General features: G+C 37.0%; 1 protein-coding gene across 2 annotated transcripts in view; it reads left to right on the forward strand.

Moving 5' to 3' along the window:
- Positions 1 to 16,145, forward strand: part of LOC150079307 (general transcription factor 3C polypeptide 4-like) — a 201,807-nt gene that overhangs the window by 41,195 nt on the left and 144,467 nt on the right. For both annotated transcript variants that reach the window (XM_090382719.1, XM_090382720.1), the window contains exons 4-5: positions 2,528 to 2,727; positions 15,406 to 15,526. In XM_090382719.1, the coding sequence (XP_090238845.1) occupies positions 2,528 to 2,727; positions 15,406 to 15,526 (321 nt within the window). The remainder of the gene's footprint in view (positions 1 to 2,527; positions 2,728 to 15,405; positions 15,527 to 16,145) is intronic.

A 16,145-nucleotide genomic window follows, 5' to 3' on the forward strand; every position in this document is an offset into this window, starting at 1 on the left:
TTACTCTAACAATGGACTTTTACTATATACAGGTAGTCGTCAACTTACGACCTATGTGCTTTACGACTGATCGACTTACGACTGCTACTACATCTCGCACCGCATTTCAGTCTGAAACTGAGCATACATACAAGATTGTTGCTAGGAAGAATGCTATATGCACGTCAACCCTCTCTTAATGCAGTGCTCTCAGATTTTTCTACTACACTCACATGCCCTCTCCATGTGGTCCCCGAAGCCTAATGGGAACGGTTGTGTGTGTAGCGTCAGCCCACTGCCCAGTAACGTGTGTTTGGGGCGAATAAGCTAGTCTTAATCTGTTTAGTCAGCTTTGCCATTACAGTCAAACAAAACATCTTACCCATGTATGTATGTCGTGATTCATGAGTCTCGATCTCTGTTTGCATACATTACGTTCACTATTTTTGGTTCAGTTATATTGTGTTACAATTAGCATTTTTTAAAACCCCTAAACATGTCAACCAAGAGGAAAGTGCCTTTGTCTACTCCTAGACCTGTTTCAAGAAAGAAAGAAAGGCCATTGATTTAGACAAAATTGAAAGTGACAAGCAGCATGAAGAAGGAAAGAAGGTGAACGCGATTGTACATGATTTTAAGTTATCTCATTCACAGGGTGGTTCAAAAGATTCAAAAGAAGATTCACCTTCATAGGGTTCGAGTCACTGAAGAATCAGCAAGTGCGGATGTGGAAGGAGCTCAAGAGTTTGTTAAAAGCCTGGATGAAATAATTATGGAAGAAGGGTATCAACCAGAGCAGGCTTTTCAATGTGGATGAGACTGGATTGTTGTGGAAAAGGATGCCAAACGCACTTACATTCACCATGAAGCCAAAAGCATGCCTGGTTTTAAGGCACTTAAAGATAGGCTGACTTTGCTCCTTGGCGGGAACATCGCAGGTTTTAAACTGAAGCCTTTTTTAATTTATCATTCTGAAAAATCCCCGTGCATTCAAGAATGTAAACAAGCACACTCTGCCTGATACTTGCGTTCAAACGAAAAGCCTGGATGACTCAAACATTGTTTGAAGACTGGTTTCTAAATGTTTTGTACCTCAAGTTCGTGAATATTGCTTCGAGAAAGAAATTCCTTTCAAAATTGTATTAATCTTAGATAATGCACCTGGCCATCCACCTCACCTAGACTACTTCCATCCAGATGTAAAAGTTGTTTATTTGCCGCCAAATACAACTCTACTCTTCAGCCTATGGACCAAAGGGCGATTTCCACTATCTTCGAACCACTTTTGCCCAAGCTATAGCTGCAACAGACGTCGAACCAGAACTATCTTTGCAAGAGTTTTGGAAACAGTACAATATTTATAAATGCATCAAAAATATTGCAGCTGCGTGGGAGGCTGTGACAAAGAAATGCATGAATGGAATCTGGAAAAAACTGTCTCCAGCGTTTTGTTAATACTATTGATGAATTTGATAGTGAACATGAACTTGAAAAAAATTACGGAAAATATTGTAACACTGGCAAATGGACTTTCTTTATAGATTGAAGTGGAAGATGTTGAGGAGCTGCTAGAGCAAGAATCTGGAGAACTTAAGAATGAAGAACTTATCGCTTTGGAAGAAGAAAGAATGGCCGAAGAAGAAAGGATGGAAGAAGAGAAAAATGAAGATGAGGAAGAACCAGAAAGAAAATTCACCACTAGAGGATTATCTGAAGGTTTTTCTCTACTAAATAAACTTCTTACACATTTTGAGGAAATGGACCCAAACATCGAACGATTTGCAGGGATTGAACAAATGGCACAAAGATGCTTTTCGGCCATACCGTGAAATTTACGAGCAGAAAAGGAAACAAACAATTCAGACAAAAATCAACATGTTTATGAGAAAAACAACTCCCACTACATCAAGTGGTGGCATTGATGAACCCGGAGCCAAGCACGAGTGGTCAGTAAAATATTTCTTATCTATTTTCTACATATGTTTTGTTTAGTCTTTAAAAATAAAATATTTTTTAGGTTTTATACAGTATTTGATATCTTTTTCATATTTTTTATTTTTGTAAATAGTAAACCAATTGTGTTGTACACAGTGTTTGATTTACCTAAACTGGTCCGACTTACGTCCAGATTGCTTTACGACAGGTCGGTCGGAACCTAACATGGTTGTGAGTTGACGACTACCTGTACTAGAAAATGCGGCCAGCTATGCAGACAATTTGCTTATATATCTAACTTAGCTGTGTAAGTGAATTCCAAAAAACTGCTTTTCCAATTATTCATATGGCAAGCTGTGTTGTAAGTGAATTTGACAGATTTACTTACCTATATTAGAAATGAGAAAACAGATATTTTGAAAGATTGAGAAGATAAATAAATAAATAAAAATCACACATTTCCCAAACAATAAAATACATAAAAGCAATGTGTTGGTTTTCTGTTTCATGCTTAATGATTTTGGTTTTCACTTTAAACTTCACTAAAATATTTTATTTTAGTTTGACAATCAGTTTGTAAGTTAATTTTTTTCCTTTACTTATTTCTTATAAGGTGCATTTTAGCAACTCTATCAATGGACCACAGAGTATGTCTGTACAAAGAAGTAAATGATGAATGGATTCTTATGGAAGATCTGTCATTAAAACTTAATGAAGCTCACAAAAATGCACAGAAAAACACAGAAAATTTAGATACTCCTTTGGAGTTATATAAAGCATTTAAAGAAGCTGTGTATCAACTAGCTGCCCTAGGTATGCAATTTTTGTTCTTATTTTACACAGTGTATGTGCATGTTTTAAGGCAATCCATTATGTTGAGCTGTGCTGTTTTAAATTCTAGGCATTCCTGATCCTATCTGGTTTTGATTAAACATTCATATTGTCACTGTGTGCCTCCCCATCTCTACATATGTGTTAACAGTAAACTCCCAAATTAACTTAAGCTTATGCAAACCACATCAACTACTATTTTTCTTAAATTAGTGGGAAACTGATATTCCACAGGTTCATTCTTTATACATAAAAGGAGTGCTTACAATGTGATGGTGGTGATATATTCTCAGAGTACTACCAGAATCCCTGTTAGTAATGCCAAATATTTAAAGCATGTGAAAGGTATAATGAGTAAACCAAACTCAACATTTTCTCGATTATTATTGAATTCAGTAAGCAACATGTATACACATATCTTTAAATAGAAGATTGCAAAAATCCATTTTGTGAGTGTTGGTATGCAGGTATTTTTGAACAATTCCCATTGAATTATTATTTTATTTATTTATTTGTTTTGGTTAATGCAGCACTTTACCCTGACATTAAAATATTATAATAATAATGTTGGTAGTAGTATTTTTTGTAATCTAAGTGGACAAAAATGCTGATTTTCTTATACCACTCCTCAGAAATTTATAACACTGTTGCATGTGAATATTTCTGAATAAAATTTATTGTGGCTGTTAATACTATAAACATGACATGAATTGGCGTATTCATAGTTATATTAGACAAGCTTTAAAAAAAAAAAATAGCTTAAGAAATTATTTCTTGGTATATGTTATTTTTCCAATTTTCTGATAACTTTTCTAATTCTAGTATACCAGAGATGACCAACCAGGTGTGAACTAGTGTAAGCACAGGTCAAGGTGTGGCATCCACATCACACAGATGAATGCAATACCACCACTTTGCTTATTGAAAGCTTGAAGTGCCAAAATCCATGGTTAGTCTCCAGCAATCCCTTCTCTTCTGTCATGCAGTATGAGTGATATCTTTAGAGGTTATAATGGGTGTCATGGCAAGATCCAATATTCCTTACATTTTGATGGTACAGTTCTAAAATGGTTTTCATAGGTCTGCTGCTGTAGACAGTCCACCAGAGCAAAACTACTGGTAACTCTCTTGATCAGTAGAACATTGCAGCTTCTGTTCTCACCTAGTGACTGGAAGGTATGTATGTGAGAGGCATTGTTGAGGCCACATTATGTCAAGGAGCTGGGTATATTCTTTTGCTGTATGTATGCCCTATACGGGCGCCTCCGTGGCCAGGTGGGAAGGAGCAGCAGTGTGTAGCACACGCTTCTTGATTAGACCGGGGTTCGAGCCCGTCACCACCAAATACGGAGGATGCGGAAAGGTCAGGGAATGACCACCGCATATCCCGGAGCAATTATGGCCTTAGTTGCTAATGCTCCTAAAAACCAAATAACAAACAGTATGCCATATCCACAAATCTCATTAATTCAATTCTTGAAATAGGCCTTTAGGGTGGGAAGGTTCTGATTCATAATAACTGCACTATAAGTACACCAACCCTATAACTGAAACTTTATTAAAATATAAATAATATTATAATATGAGACTGGATTAAAATTAAAATTATAAAATAAAATACAGTGATTGTACAATAAAAGGTAAAATAATAAAATATAAAGAATAACAATTACACTGTACAGAATAAAAGCAATAAAAAACAACCGTAGCTTTCAGAGGCAACCACCTCCTTTATCAACAGTAAGACTTAACTTGTCATGGTACATCCTTAAATACCTGCAGGATCACAGCTCGCAGCACATGTTATCTTCTAAACTTCCGGGCACATGTGGCAGTATCCTCCACATGTGCCTGGAAACCGGAAATCGCTCACTAGCATGCCAGGCAGAACCCATTGCCACTGCATACATTCCCTACTATCTGGGCTGAACTGAGCAGATCGTCTGAGTATTATGTGCTTGCCAGACACGCTGTGTGCAACTGCCAGGGCAAAGATTGCACACGGTTGTGTCGAAGGTTAAAGATCCTATACCCATAGAAGGTACAAGTGGGGTCATATATGAGATTAAATGCCCGGATTGTGGAGAGTGTTACGTTGGTGAGACAAAATGGCATTTCAAACATTGTATGGGAAGCATTAACACAATACAGGCCGCAGATTATGGGAAATCTGCTGTGGCCAAACATTTTTTGAAGGAGAACCACCAAATTTCACCTGGCAATGCTGCCATAATTGATCATTCACACAGATATTGGAACTGCAATCATTCACACAGATATTGGATTTGCTCTTCTGAGCATAATACCATTAATAGAGACGGGAATAAATAAATAAATTTTCTGTTTATACTCCGGCACGACAACCAAGTCAGTAGAGTTTACAATAAATCGTCAGTACAAATATTTATCGTATTTAGTAGTCACGGGCTTGAACCCCGGTCCACTCAAGGAACGCGTGCTATGCACTCTCACTCCTGACCACTGAGCTACATCAGGCCTAATCCGTATTCATCCCCTCTTTGAAACCATTATTCTTGTGTGTGATGAACAGTTCCGCCTGGCACACTCCCAAGCCATTTCCGTGCATGTGTGGAGGATACTGCCCATACTCCTATGGTAACATGTGCTGCGAGCTGTGATCCTGCAGGTACTTAAGGATGTACCATGAAAAGTTAAGTCTTACTGTTGATAAAGGAGGTGGTCGCCTCTGTAAGCTACGGTTGTTTTTATTGCTTTTATTCTGTATAGTGTAATTGCTATTCTTTATATTTTAGTTTTATATTTTATTATTTTACTGCATTTATTGTACAATCAGTGTATTTTATTTTATTTTAATTTGATCCGGTCTTATATTATAATATTACAGTCAGTCCTAGTATAACACGTGTTTACACTACACGAATTCAATCATACATGATTTATAAATAGAGGAATGATATCGCATATAACATGAGCCGAATTCACTTATGCACGATTTCTTTGTGTTTACAAGAAATGGCAGTCGAACGCGGAATCACCCCAACTGAATGTAAGCACTGAAGCAATGAAGAGAAGATTCTGAAAATGTATTTATATTTTTTATATCAGTGAAGCGGATACACATTTCACCATAATAACGTAAAAACCCACACAATTGCAGCTATCAGTATTATCGCAAATGCAATTAGATCGAGTTTCCTACCAGTTTATAATAGATTCCACTAGCAGAAATGCAACTGGAAATTGTTTTTATTGTTTTATGGTAGTAACCCCCAGAAACGTGCTTTAGTAAAATGTGGGCTTGTGAGGTGTTAATAGTGTGTCTCTGCCATAAAGCCAGAGACACACTATTGTGTTTATTCAGTTGCTACACACGTGCAGCTTTGTTTATGTGTATCAAGCACGCCTCTTCATTTTGTAATTGTGCTTTATTCCCTGAAACTCAGTAAAATACTTAAATGGTGTGAAAAGGAAGTGTCCTAGTGAAAACACTACAGGTTCAGAGAGAAAAAGGTAAGCAATATCGATAGACAGAGACGGACTGGGTCAAAAATTCTTACCCGGGAAAATGTGTAGTGGCCTCATACTAGCGTTTATGGCCAAAATCACACTTCTGGCCTCCAGCCTACCGGGGTTTCCCCAGTAAGGCTTATGGCCAGTCCCCCTCTGTTATAGAAAAAATATGAAATTGTGAAACACTTTGAGCGAAATGAAAGAACATGTGATATTGCATGTGCTACAGGCCTAAATGAGGCAACGCCAAGAATTAGAAAGAATGCAGAGAAAATAAACTGTCATACCAGGAACAACTCAAAGTGTAATAAAATCCATTAGATCAAGACACAAGAATTGGAAGAGATGGAACGGCTGTCATTTGTTTGGTTAGAAAATCAAACAAACAACAAGTTTGCTTACAATAGAAGCAAAAGCATTAGCAATATTTTATTACGTAATAGCCATAATAAAATACATATTTTAGTAATAGTAATAAAATACTTACTATTTTATTACTATTATTTATTGTTTGGTAATGGTTTGGTTACAAATGTGTGTTCAATCTTGGGTGGTCAGCACCTAACCCTATTTTTCTCATAGGGCCTGTTATTTATATTGCACAATTTTGCATTGCACGAGGGTTTTTAAGAACACAACTACGTGCTATGCGAGGACTGACTGTATTTCTATTTTAATAAAATTTCGGTTATATGGTTGGTGTATTACATTGCAGTTATTATGAATTTCATTAATTCATACAGCATGTTCTCCCTCTACTTTATCTACTGAATGCATTATGAATAATCATACAAATAGAACAGATTTCTCTGTGAAGAGAAGTTTTAAACCTCTCAACCACTACTCGTCTCACTTACCCTAATTGTTCATTCTATGATTCCTTTTGTTTAAAAGGTGGTACTTGTGCACGTGTCTGTTTTGATAATACTTGCCAGAGACTTCCTAATTTGGCATCTCCTCTTTTTAATCTTCAATGACTTAAAATCACTCCGTCTCTTTTTGTCAAATTCATCTCTTACTCCTGTCATTCTCCTAACTCTAATAATCACTCAGAACTCTGAGTTCCTTTCTTCTAAACTAAATTTGACTTTCTGCAGTTTAACTTTCCTGAAATTGAGGTAATTTCCTTCGATGATTTTAACGTTCACAACTCCAGCTGGTTTAATTTTCTAATTACACAGACCCAGCTTATCTGGATGCCGAAATAAAGGAACTACTAAGTGTGGTAATGATCAAATTATATATTGATGTGAGATTTAGTTAAAGATATAACTACCATCAAGAGCTGAAAGAGGAGGAATTTTTATTCGTAAAAGTGACTACAGTGGCCTTACAGTTTTTAAATATTTTTCAATTGAAAATTATAACTGAAAATTCTAAATATGAAGCAACCAAGAAAGTAATCATAGAAAGTACTAAGCTTTTTTACATCAACTAAGAGATATCATTAAAGAGTTAGACCTAAATGGATGTCAAATAAACTGATGAGACTAGTGGCAGAGACAAAAAAATGCATGGGATGGTTATAAACTATTTGGGGACACAGAAACATACAGTAAGTGCAAACTAATGTGCAATCAAGTCACAAAGGGAGTTAAGCAAGCTAAGAAGAATTATGTGAAGCCTTTGGCTAAGAATTTGGGTGCGAGGTTACTACCACATTGATCAAGATTTTTGCAGCTCTGGCGAACACTAACTTTTCATTTATATTTAGTCATTTTATTGACTTAATTGTTATACTAAATTATTTCCTATAAGTAGCTTTATAGTTCTAGCCAAGCTCCATGGTTTATTTTGAATTTAGATAGCGATTTTGGAAGTTAATACTTGGTGTCTGTAGATTTTATGTTTGTAACTTGCTGCCATTGTTATACGATACAGAATACCGTAAAGTTTAATGTAAAACTAGATAGCGAAATGGGTAGCAGTCTATTAGAATCATGACCCAGATTAGAATAGCCAGAGTGCTGTGGCTAACGGGAGAACCAAAGGGGACGATTCTCCCACACATCACAGTCTAAAACAATGTGCGAAGTGTGAAATGTTTGCAGACATGTCTAGAACAGGACACGATCTAGCCAAGGAGTATGTCTTTGCGTGTGCTAGGTGCAGAGACTGTGAAGAAATTAGGCAACACCTCAGCATTCTGATGGGCATCTATGAGAGTTTAAGGTGTAGAGTAAATGCCCTCGAAGAAATTAATATGAGGGTCCCATCAAGCTATCAGCTGCCCAACTCAACGCCAGAGCACACTCCTGTGCATCAGGCAACACAACGGCAATCTCCAAGGTAGAGTGCGCCAGTCCCACAGGAACTAGTTATTGTCGGTGACTGTTGTCAGGGAGATGAGGAATGTAGTATGCAAAAAGGATAGGTGGAACAAGACCAGGTTATGTCTGCCATGGGCAAAAGTTAATGACGTTGTAGAAAAGATATCATCTTTTAAGGGCACAAAAGGTGATATTGTAGTACACGTTGGCACTAATGACCTTAAGAGCAAGAAATCTGCAGATTTACTTAACAAGTACAGGTCAATATTGAAAAAAAGTTGCAAGTTAGGGTTAAATTTGAAAGTGTCTGCAATTCTGCCAAGACACGATAGGAGGGGCCGACCGGGCTAGCCAGGTGGGTAAAGTGCCTGCCTGGCAACCCAAAGGTCGCGGGTTCGAATCCCACCTCGGGCTTGGATCAGAGTAAAATGCAAAAACTTTGGGAGGTGCATTATGGCCGCAGAAGCCGATGCACCAACAATTAAAAAACGATAGGAGGGAGTATATGATTGAGAGCCTTGTCAATCAATTTGGCCCTGGAGAGATTGTGCAAGGCTCACAGGGTAATTTTTTTCAGGGTGGTCTATGCTTGCTAACAGAAGAGACTGTTTCTACAGGGATGGGATACACTCAAATAGAAAGTGTGCGAGGATATTTGCTGATGCTATCGAGGCAGCGTTAGGTGTGTCGGAAAACTGCTAGTTTGGGGGGATTCATAGACTAAAAGATTAACAGTAGCCACAGGCAGAAGCGAAAGTGATTCTTGCACTGCTTCTATTGTAATGAGCAGCAGCCTAGAGAGCAAGTATCTGGGGATTTCAAGAGCTGCTGGGAGTCATCATGTAACAAGTAAATACATGGGCTGTGTTAGAGTAACTAAGAGTAAGAACAAGTGCATGTATACTTGCATGTACACTAATGCTAGAAGTATTGTAAATAAAATTTATGAATTTGAAGTGCTGATCAAGACATCAAAGGCAGATATTGTTGAGATATCAGAGAGATGGTGTCACACAGATGTAAGCAGTGCAGAATCGGAATTTGGAAAGTTCAATGATTACAGAAAGGGTAGGAAGGGAGGAGGGGTTATGCTGTTAGTTAAGAAACACACAAAATCTAAGGAAGTGCATCCAGTTGACATGGGTGGACAGTGCAATGTTGACTCTGTTTGGTGTGACATAAACACTGGGAAAGGGAAAATGAGAGCAGGAGTATGTTATGGGCCTAATGACGCTGATGAGTACAATGAACAGTTGTGCAGAGAAATAGAATTTGCCAGTAAATCAGAATGTCTTTTAATGGGAGATTTTAACTTTCCAGATATTGACTGGAACTTGTGGGTTGGTCACTCGCACGCTAGCAAGACTTTTGTGGATTTATTGGAGGATTGTTTTCTACAGCAACATGTTCAAGGGGCAACCAGAGGGAGTAATACCTTTGATCTGATTATCAGCAGTGATGATGCATGCATTAGGAATTTGCAGATAAAGGAACCACTAGGTGACAGTGATCACAGTGTACCAATGTGGGATTTACTTAAAGATGTAGCTACTATCAAGGGTAAAAGGAAGGGTTTTTGTTTTCATAAAGGTGACTACAGAGGTCTCAGACAGTTTTTAAATTCTATAGAGTGGGTTCAACTGATGATGTTACTAATGGTGATTCTAAATTGGAAGCCTTCAGCGACTTAATCTTTGAGGCTACTTGACTTTTCATACCAACTAAGAAATGCTGTTCAGGGTTCAGGCCTAAATGGATGTCGGATGAATTAATGAGGCTCGTTGGGGAGAAATGATAATTTATATGCATGGGATAAAAATTATATGCTTGATAATTTATATGCATGGGATGCATATAAATTATCAAGCGACACAGAAACCCATGACAGATATAAGCTAGTCTGTAATCAAGTCACAAAGGAGATTAGGCAGGCGAAGGCAGATTATGAGAAACCTTTGACAAAGGATGCAAAGAAAAACAGCAAAGAGTTCTTTACTTATGTAAACTCTAAAAGGAAGGGATGAATCAGATTGGTCCACTTAACATAGATGGTTCGACTATTGATGATCCTGCTCAAGCAGCTGATAAACTGAATGAGTATTTTGCATCTACATTCACACATGAGGAGAATTACCAACTCTGTAGTACTACACTCAAGGAGGTGGAGAATGAAAAAGACCTGGGAGTAATTGTGCAGTCAGATATGAAGTTCTCTGAGCAATGTAGACGTGCAGCCAGAGCAGATCATGGAGTTTTGTCAATGATATATAGGAATTTTGCTAGCAGAGACAAGGAGGTGATTATCCCTTTGTATAAGGCAGGCCTGGGCAAACCTTTTGGCTGAAGGGCCACATTAGGAATTCAAAAAGAAGGTGGGTCGCACGTAAAATACTATTTTTAGATATATATTATTTATTATCACGAAGAAGAAATATAACATAAAAAAAATTATTCTCTAACAACCAAGAATTTAATGAGATGAATGGAACTGTTTTACCTGTTTTAACTTTTTTTTTAATTTCGGGTGTTAATTTTGTAGTTGAGATTCTTAAAACTGCTTGTAAATGTTCATCGGTGATGCTTGATCGTAAAGAATTTTTATTTAGATTCATGATGGAAAATGTTTGTTTATATATGTAGGTTGATCCAAAAATGACCAACGTTTTTCGGGCAAAATCTTTTTAAGTTCGTTGAATTTGTCCGAATTAAGAGTATTGTAAAATTTACAGATTTCCTCACGACCGTGCAGTTCTCTTAAATCGGTATCACACTGCAGATCTATAATCTGAAGTTGTAGTTCACTTGGTGCACTATCAATTTCTTTTGAAAAATGGGTCGCGCACTATTGCCAAACTTGTCAAATTTTTCGGAAGTCGCCAAATCTTTGTGAAAAGTTGTCATTCAAAGCGTTGATAATTTCACAATATTTTTCAAATTTATTTTCTGGAATCTTCAGCAACTTCAAGTTTTAATTGAAATCCATTCAAACTTTTTACCATATCATGGGCGTATAAATTTTTCCCTTGTAACACGGTGCTGAAAGTATTTAAGTGTGTCACGATGTCCAGGGTAAATGCAAAATCATACATTCTTTAATATAGTCTCCATCAGAAAAAGGCTTGTTGCTTTTTGCAGTTATATGAGAAATAACAAAACTTTCCTCTACAGTAGCTTCTTGTTCCTTAGTTAGCCGCTTAAACACATTTTGTTGTCTAGATATGTTTTGAATCAATCCATCAGCAGTTTTCTTTGTCGCTTCCGAAGTTAAATTGGCACCATATTCGGAATGTTTAGTAGAATGTTTAGTCTTTTAATATTGTACTCTTTCAACATTGAGACACTCTCCCGGCAGATGAGACAAATAGTCTCGTTATTTATGTTAGCAAAAAAATATTTTGTGTTCCACTCTTCATTGAAGACACGATGCTCTTGTTGAATTTTTCGTTTTTTATTCATTTTTAAAAGGGCGTAAATATTATTTTTTTGGCTACTGGCACCAAGATGATAACCAAAGATAACGCAAAAAAAACTAACTGCGGGATGACAATCAGAGAAAACAGATTGGAACTGCTGCCAGTCAGCAGTCCTATCCTATTACACCGCAGCAAAGCCGTTGTCGTCATCACCGGTTGTCTGTTACCGTAATTTCGTGCAGTTAGTTTATAATCGCAAATTATACCGTTATAAAATCGATTGGAGCGAGCCTGTTGGCTCGCTCCAATTCGCGCACAATTTCAAATTCTATCTCAATTTGAACAATACAGAGCTGATAAAACAATTTACAAGTCGACAAATTCTATAATGTATTACATATACAGGCCTATTTTTCAAAAAGGCGTCGCAAAAGGCATAAAATAAGTAAAACTTTTTTTCGAAAATACAATTAAAGTTCGCGGGCCGCATGCAGCCTGCAGGCCATAGTTTGCCCGGACCTGGTATAAGGCAATGGTCAGGCCACACCTTGAGTACAGTATATAGGTCTGGAGGCCCCATTTTAGGAAGGATGTAGAGTTGCTAGAACGAGTACAGAGAAGGGCAATAAGATTGGTGAAAGGAACAAAGGGTGCGCTTATGAAGAAAGGCTTAAGTTCTGCAAGTTGCAGCATCTGGAGACTAGGCACCTGCGAGGTGATCTGATTGAGGTGTATATGGTCTTGAATGGTTGAGCAGGCTCAATGCTGACGGGATACTTCTACTTGCTCAGACTAAGAACCTGAAGGGGGCATAGATTCAAATTGAGGAAAGACAGTTGTAGAATAGATGTGCAGAAGTTTGCCTTTAGCCTTCAACGGGTAGTTGATTGCTGGAACAGACTTCCATCTGTTGTTGTGGAAGTTTGTTAGCTTAAATAAATTTAAGGCTGAACTAGACAAATATTTGGAGTGACCTGATGGGTGAAATGGGAAGGGTTTTTTTTTAATTATTTATTTATTTCGGCACCTCCGTAGCCAGGTGGGAAGGAGCAGCAGTGCATAGCACATGCTTCTTGATTAGACCGGGGTTTGAGCCCGTCACCACCAAATACGGAGGATGCGGAAAGGTCAATGAATGACCACCGCATATCCTGGAGCAATATGGCCTTAGTTGTAATATGCTCCTAAAAACCAAATAACAAACAAACATATTTATTTATTTATTATTATTATTTTATTTTATTTTTATTTTGTTTTTTGGCTGATGCTCTATAAGCTTCCTTTCTTGCATCATATGCCTCAACTAATGCTAATGCTAATATATATATCAAAGCTAGCAATAGATGGGAATTGGTTTTAGACTTTAAATAAGTTGTCAAAATGCACTGTTTCAGTAGCAGACAATGTTTTAAAAGAGAATTATGAAGACATCTGATAGCAGTTAATTTTTTTTAAACTGTTTGTTGGGGGAAAAATTATGTACAAGTTTCATCGAAGAATGCTCATCCTTGATGAGCATCTTTCAATGAAACTTCTTGTTCAACCACAGTAAGTTCCTCTTCTTCATTGCTACAAATTTCCTGTTCCATTATGTCAGCAATGAGTTCCTCTTCATGCAGGCATATCCCAAACCATGTAACGTATGCATCCACTTTGATGTAGTCTTCAAATGTGTTTTGAAGACTAAGTTTAGGTGATGATGCACATCCTCAAAAAATTCTTCACTATTTCTAGGCTGGTTTTTTTTTTTTTTTTTTTGCAATTAGTAGAGGTCTTTGCAAGCATGCTAAGCATTTATTACATGTTCAAAGTAGTTGATCCATCAACCTCATCCCATGCTGAAACAAATGAATACATCGCCTGAAGCATGTAAATTTTGCATTTTTCTCTTGAGAAAAAGCACAATTTTGTTTATAGCATTCTTCTATAGTTTTTCTTTGAAGCACTGGATTTTGCCTTGTTCTAGATGCTGAAGTACTGATGTCTTATTAGCTTGCTGGTACTCAACAGTGATTACACAGATTGTTCACTTGGCAATGAGAGGTACAGTTATGTGCAAACAGCAAAATTTTTTTATTCTCCCCCACTCATCTTTTGATCTAAGTCTCTGATCCATTCTTTGTAGATTTTTGATGACATCCGAGCCTTTTGGTTTGCTCAATACGTAGTTGGCAATATCTTCAAACTTTTAAAGCATCAGAGTTTGTGTTTTCTCAGTGATAAGAGAGGAAGCTTCTGTCTGCCAAACTTGCTTGCCTCTAGGAGAATGGCAATCCATTGTTTTTGGTTTATTTATTTATTTTTTTTTTACTGCACTTCATTTCTCATATTTAAATTAACTATTTTATTCAGTAGTAACTTAAAAAAAATAAAATAAAATTACCTAGTTTTGTCAGAATTGAAGATGTTTTGATCATATGTCAACAAAACATTTTTTAAACAATTCTCTTTCCATTCCTTCATAGCTTCATTATCAATGTATGCACTTTTGCTACACACTTTTTGAAAGATAGTGATTTTGAAAGAAAGAAAGATAGTGCATGACGAGTCTTAAATTTCTGGAACTATCCATCAGAAGACCAGATTCATCTGATGTGCAAATGATTCAGCCCTAATTTTTAAAAGATGAAACCATTTTATTGCATCACCATTAGTCATTCCAAGAGTATCTTTTCAAGATCTGGATACTTCACATTTTATGCTTTGATTCTACTCAGTGAGCTGCTCGAAACAGATAAGTTTTGAAAAATTTTTTAAAAAATAAGATGTTTTGAAAAATTTTCCTGTATTCACCCATATAAAAAGGTAGAGAATTACTTACCATTCTGTATATATATACAGGATAGTAAGTAAATTTTCGAACTTTTTTTTATAATCAACTGTTATGAACTGTACATAAGAATAGTTATTTGTGTTCGATAAACTTCACATTTGTTCTGATTATGATTTCATTTGTAAAGTTGAGGAGATGAGGAGTTTCTCAGTAAATTAAATATGTAAGATATTGAATTAAGCATTTTGCGGGTTTATTTCACTTTCTTATCCTCTATATATTCATAATTTTTGTGGGCACATGACAACCCAATAACTTTAAAATCATTATTCACTTTGTTTTTCTAATAGTTATATTGTTTGTTTCCATGGATATACGATAGTGGCATGCATGATTGGGCAAAATAAACACGTATGCAGACAAGGTCATCCCAACATGCATGCACACACCCACTCCGCCGACCGGGCTAGCCGAGTGGGTAAAGTACCTGCCCGGCAACCCAAAGGTCGCGGGTTCGATTCCCGCCTCGGGCTTGGATCAAAGTACTGCAAAACCTTGGGAGGTGCAATATGGCCACAGAAGCCGATGCGCCAACAACTACCAAATCAAAAAAAAAAAAACACCCACTCCTTTTTGATTCTGTTAATTAAGTTTATATATTAATACTATACCATTGTTCCTTTTTTTTTTATTCCTGTTTCTTTTTTTCCAGAAATGATCTGGACAGATTTATTTACTACACATGATGCAAAGCAAGAGTTACAGTGGTGTTATTTGATAACTGCTATGAAGAGTGGGCATATTGTGTTCTGGAAGATTTCTCCTGGTAATGAGTAAGTTTAAAGTATTTAAATATACTTTCTTATTACTTAGAAAAATTTTATTTTGATTTATGCTTAATCCATTATGAGGGTGGTTCAATGAAGAATTGCCCTCACCTACTTCCACATATCGCAGAGTCATGATACTTTGTGTGTAGCATCATACATATCTCTGTACTAAAGGTGTAAAATTTCAGCCCTGTGTCTTAATTTGTTTTTCTCTTACAGAGTTGAACATGTGACGAAGTAGCATCATGGACAAAGTTGAAGCCAGAGCTGTAATCCTGTATCTGTTCCTGAAGGGGAAATCTCCTAAAGAAATCCACAAGGAGATGACGGCTGCAAAGAAGGATGAAGCCCCATCCTATGGCATTGTGAAGCACTGTCAAAAATAGTTTAGGTGTGGTCGGGCATTGGTAGAATCTGAGCCCATCCCAGGTCGTCCTCATTTAGACATTGATGAGAGCATGATCAGAAAAGTGGAGTTGTTAATCATGGAAGATCGCCGGACATCTGTGCATGAATTGTCCCAGGAGGTGAAGATTAGTGTGGGCTCTATTGAAACAGTCCTTCATGACCAACTCCATTTACAGAAATTGAGTGCAAGATGGATTCCCCGATTATTGACTGG

Source organism: Mastigoproctus giganteus, chromosome 10, assembly GCF_048544385.1.
Source record: "Mastigoproctus giganteus isolate SK-2022 chromosome 10, ASM4854438v1, whole genome shotgun sequence".
NCBI lineage: Eukaryota > Metazoa > Arthropoda > Arachnida > Uropygi > Thelyphonidae > Mastigoproctus > Mastigoproctus giganteus.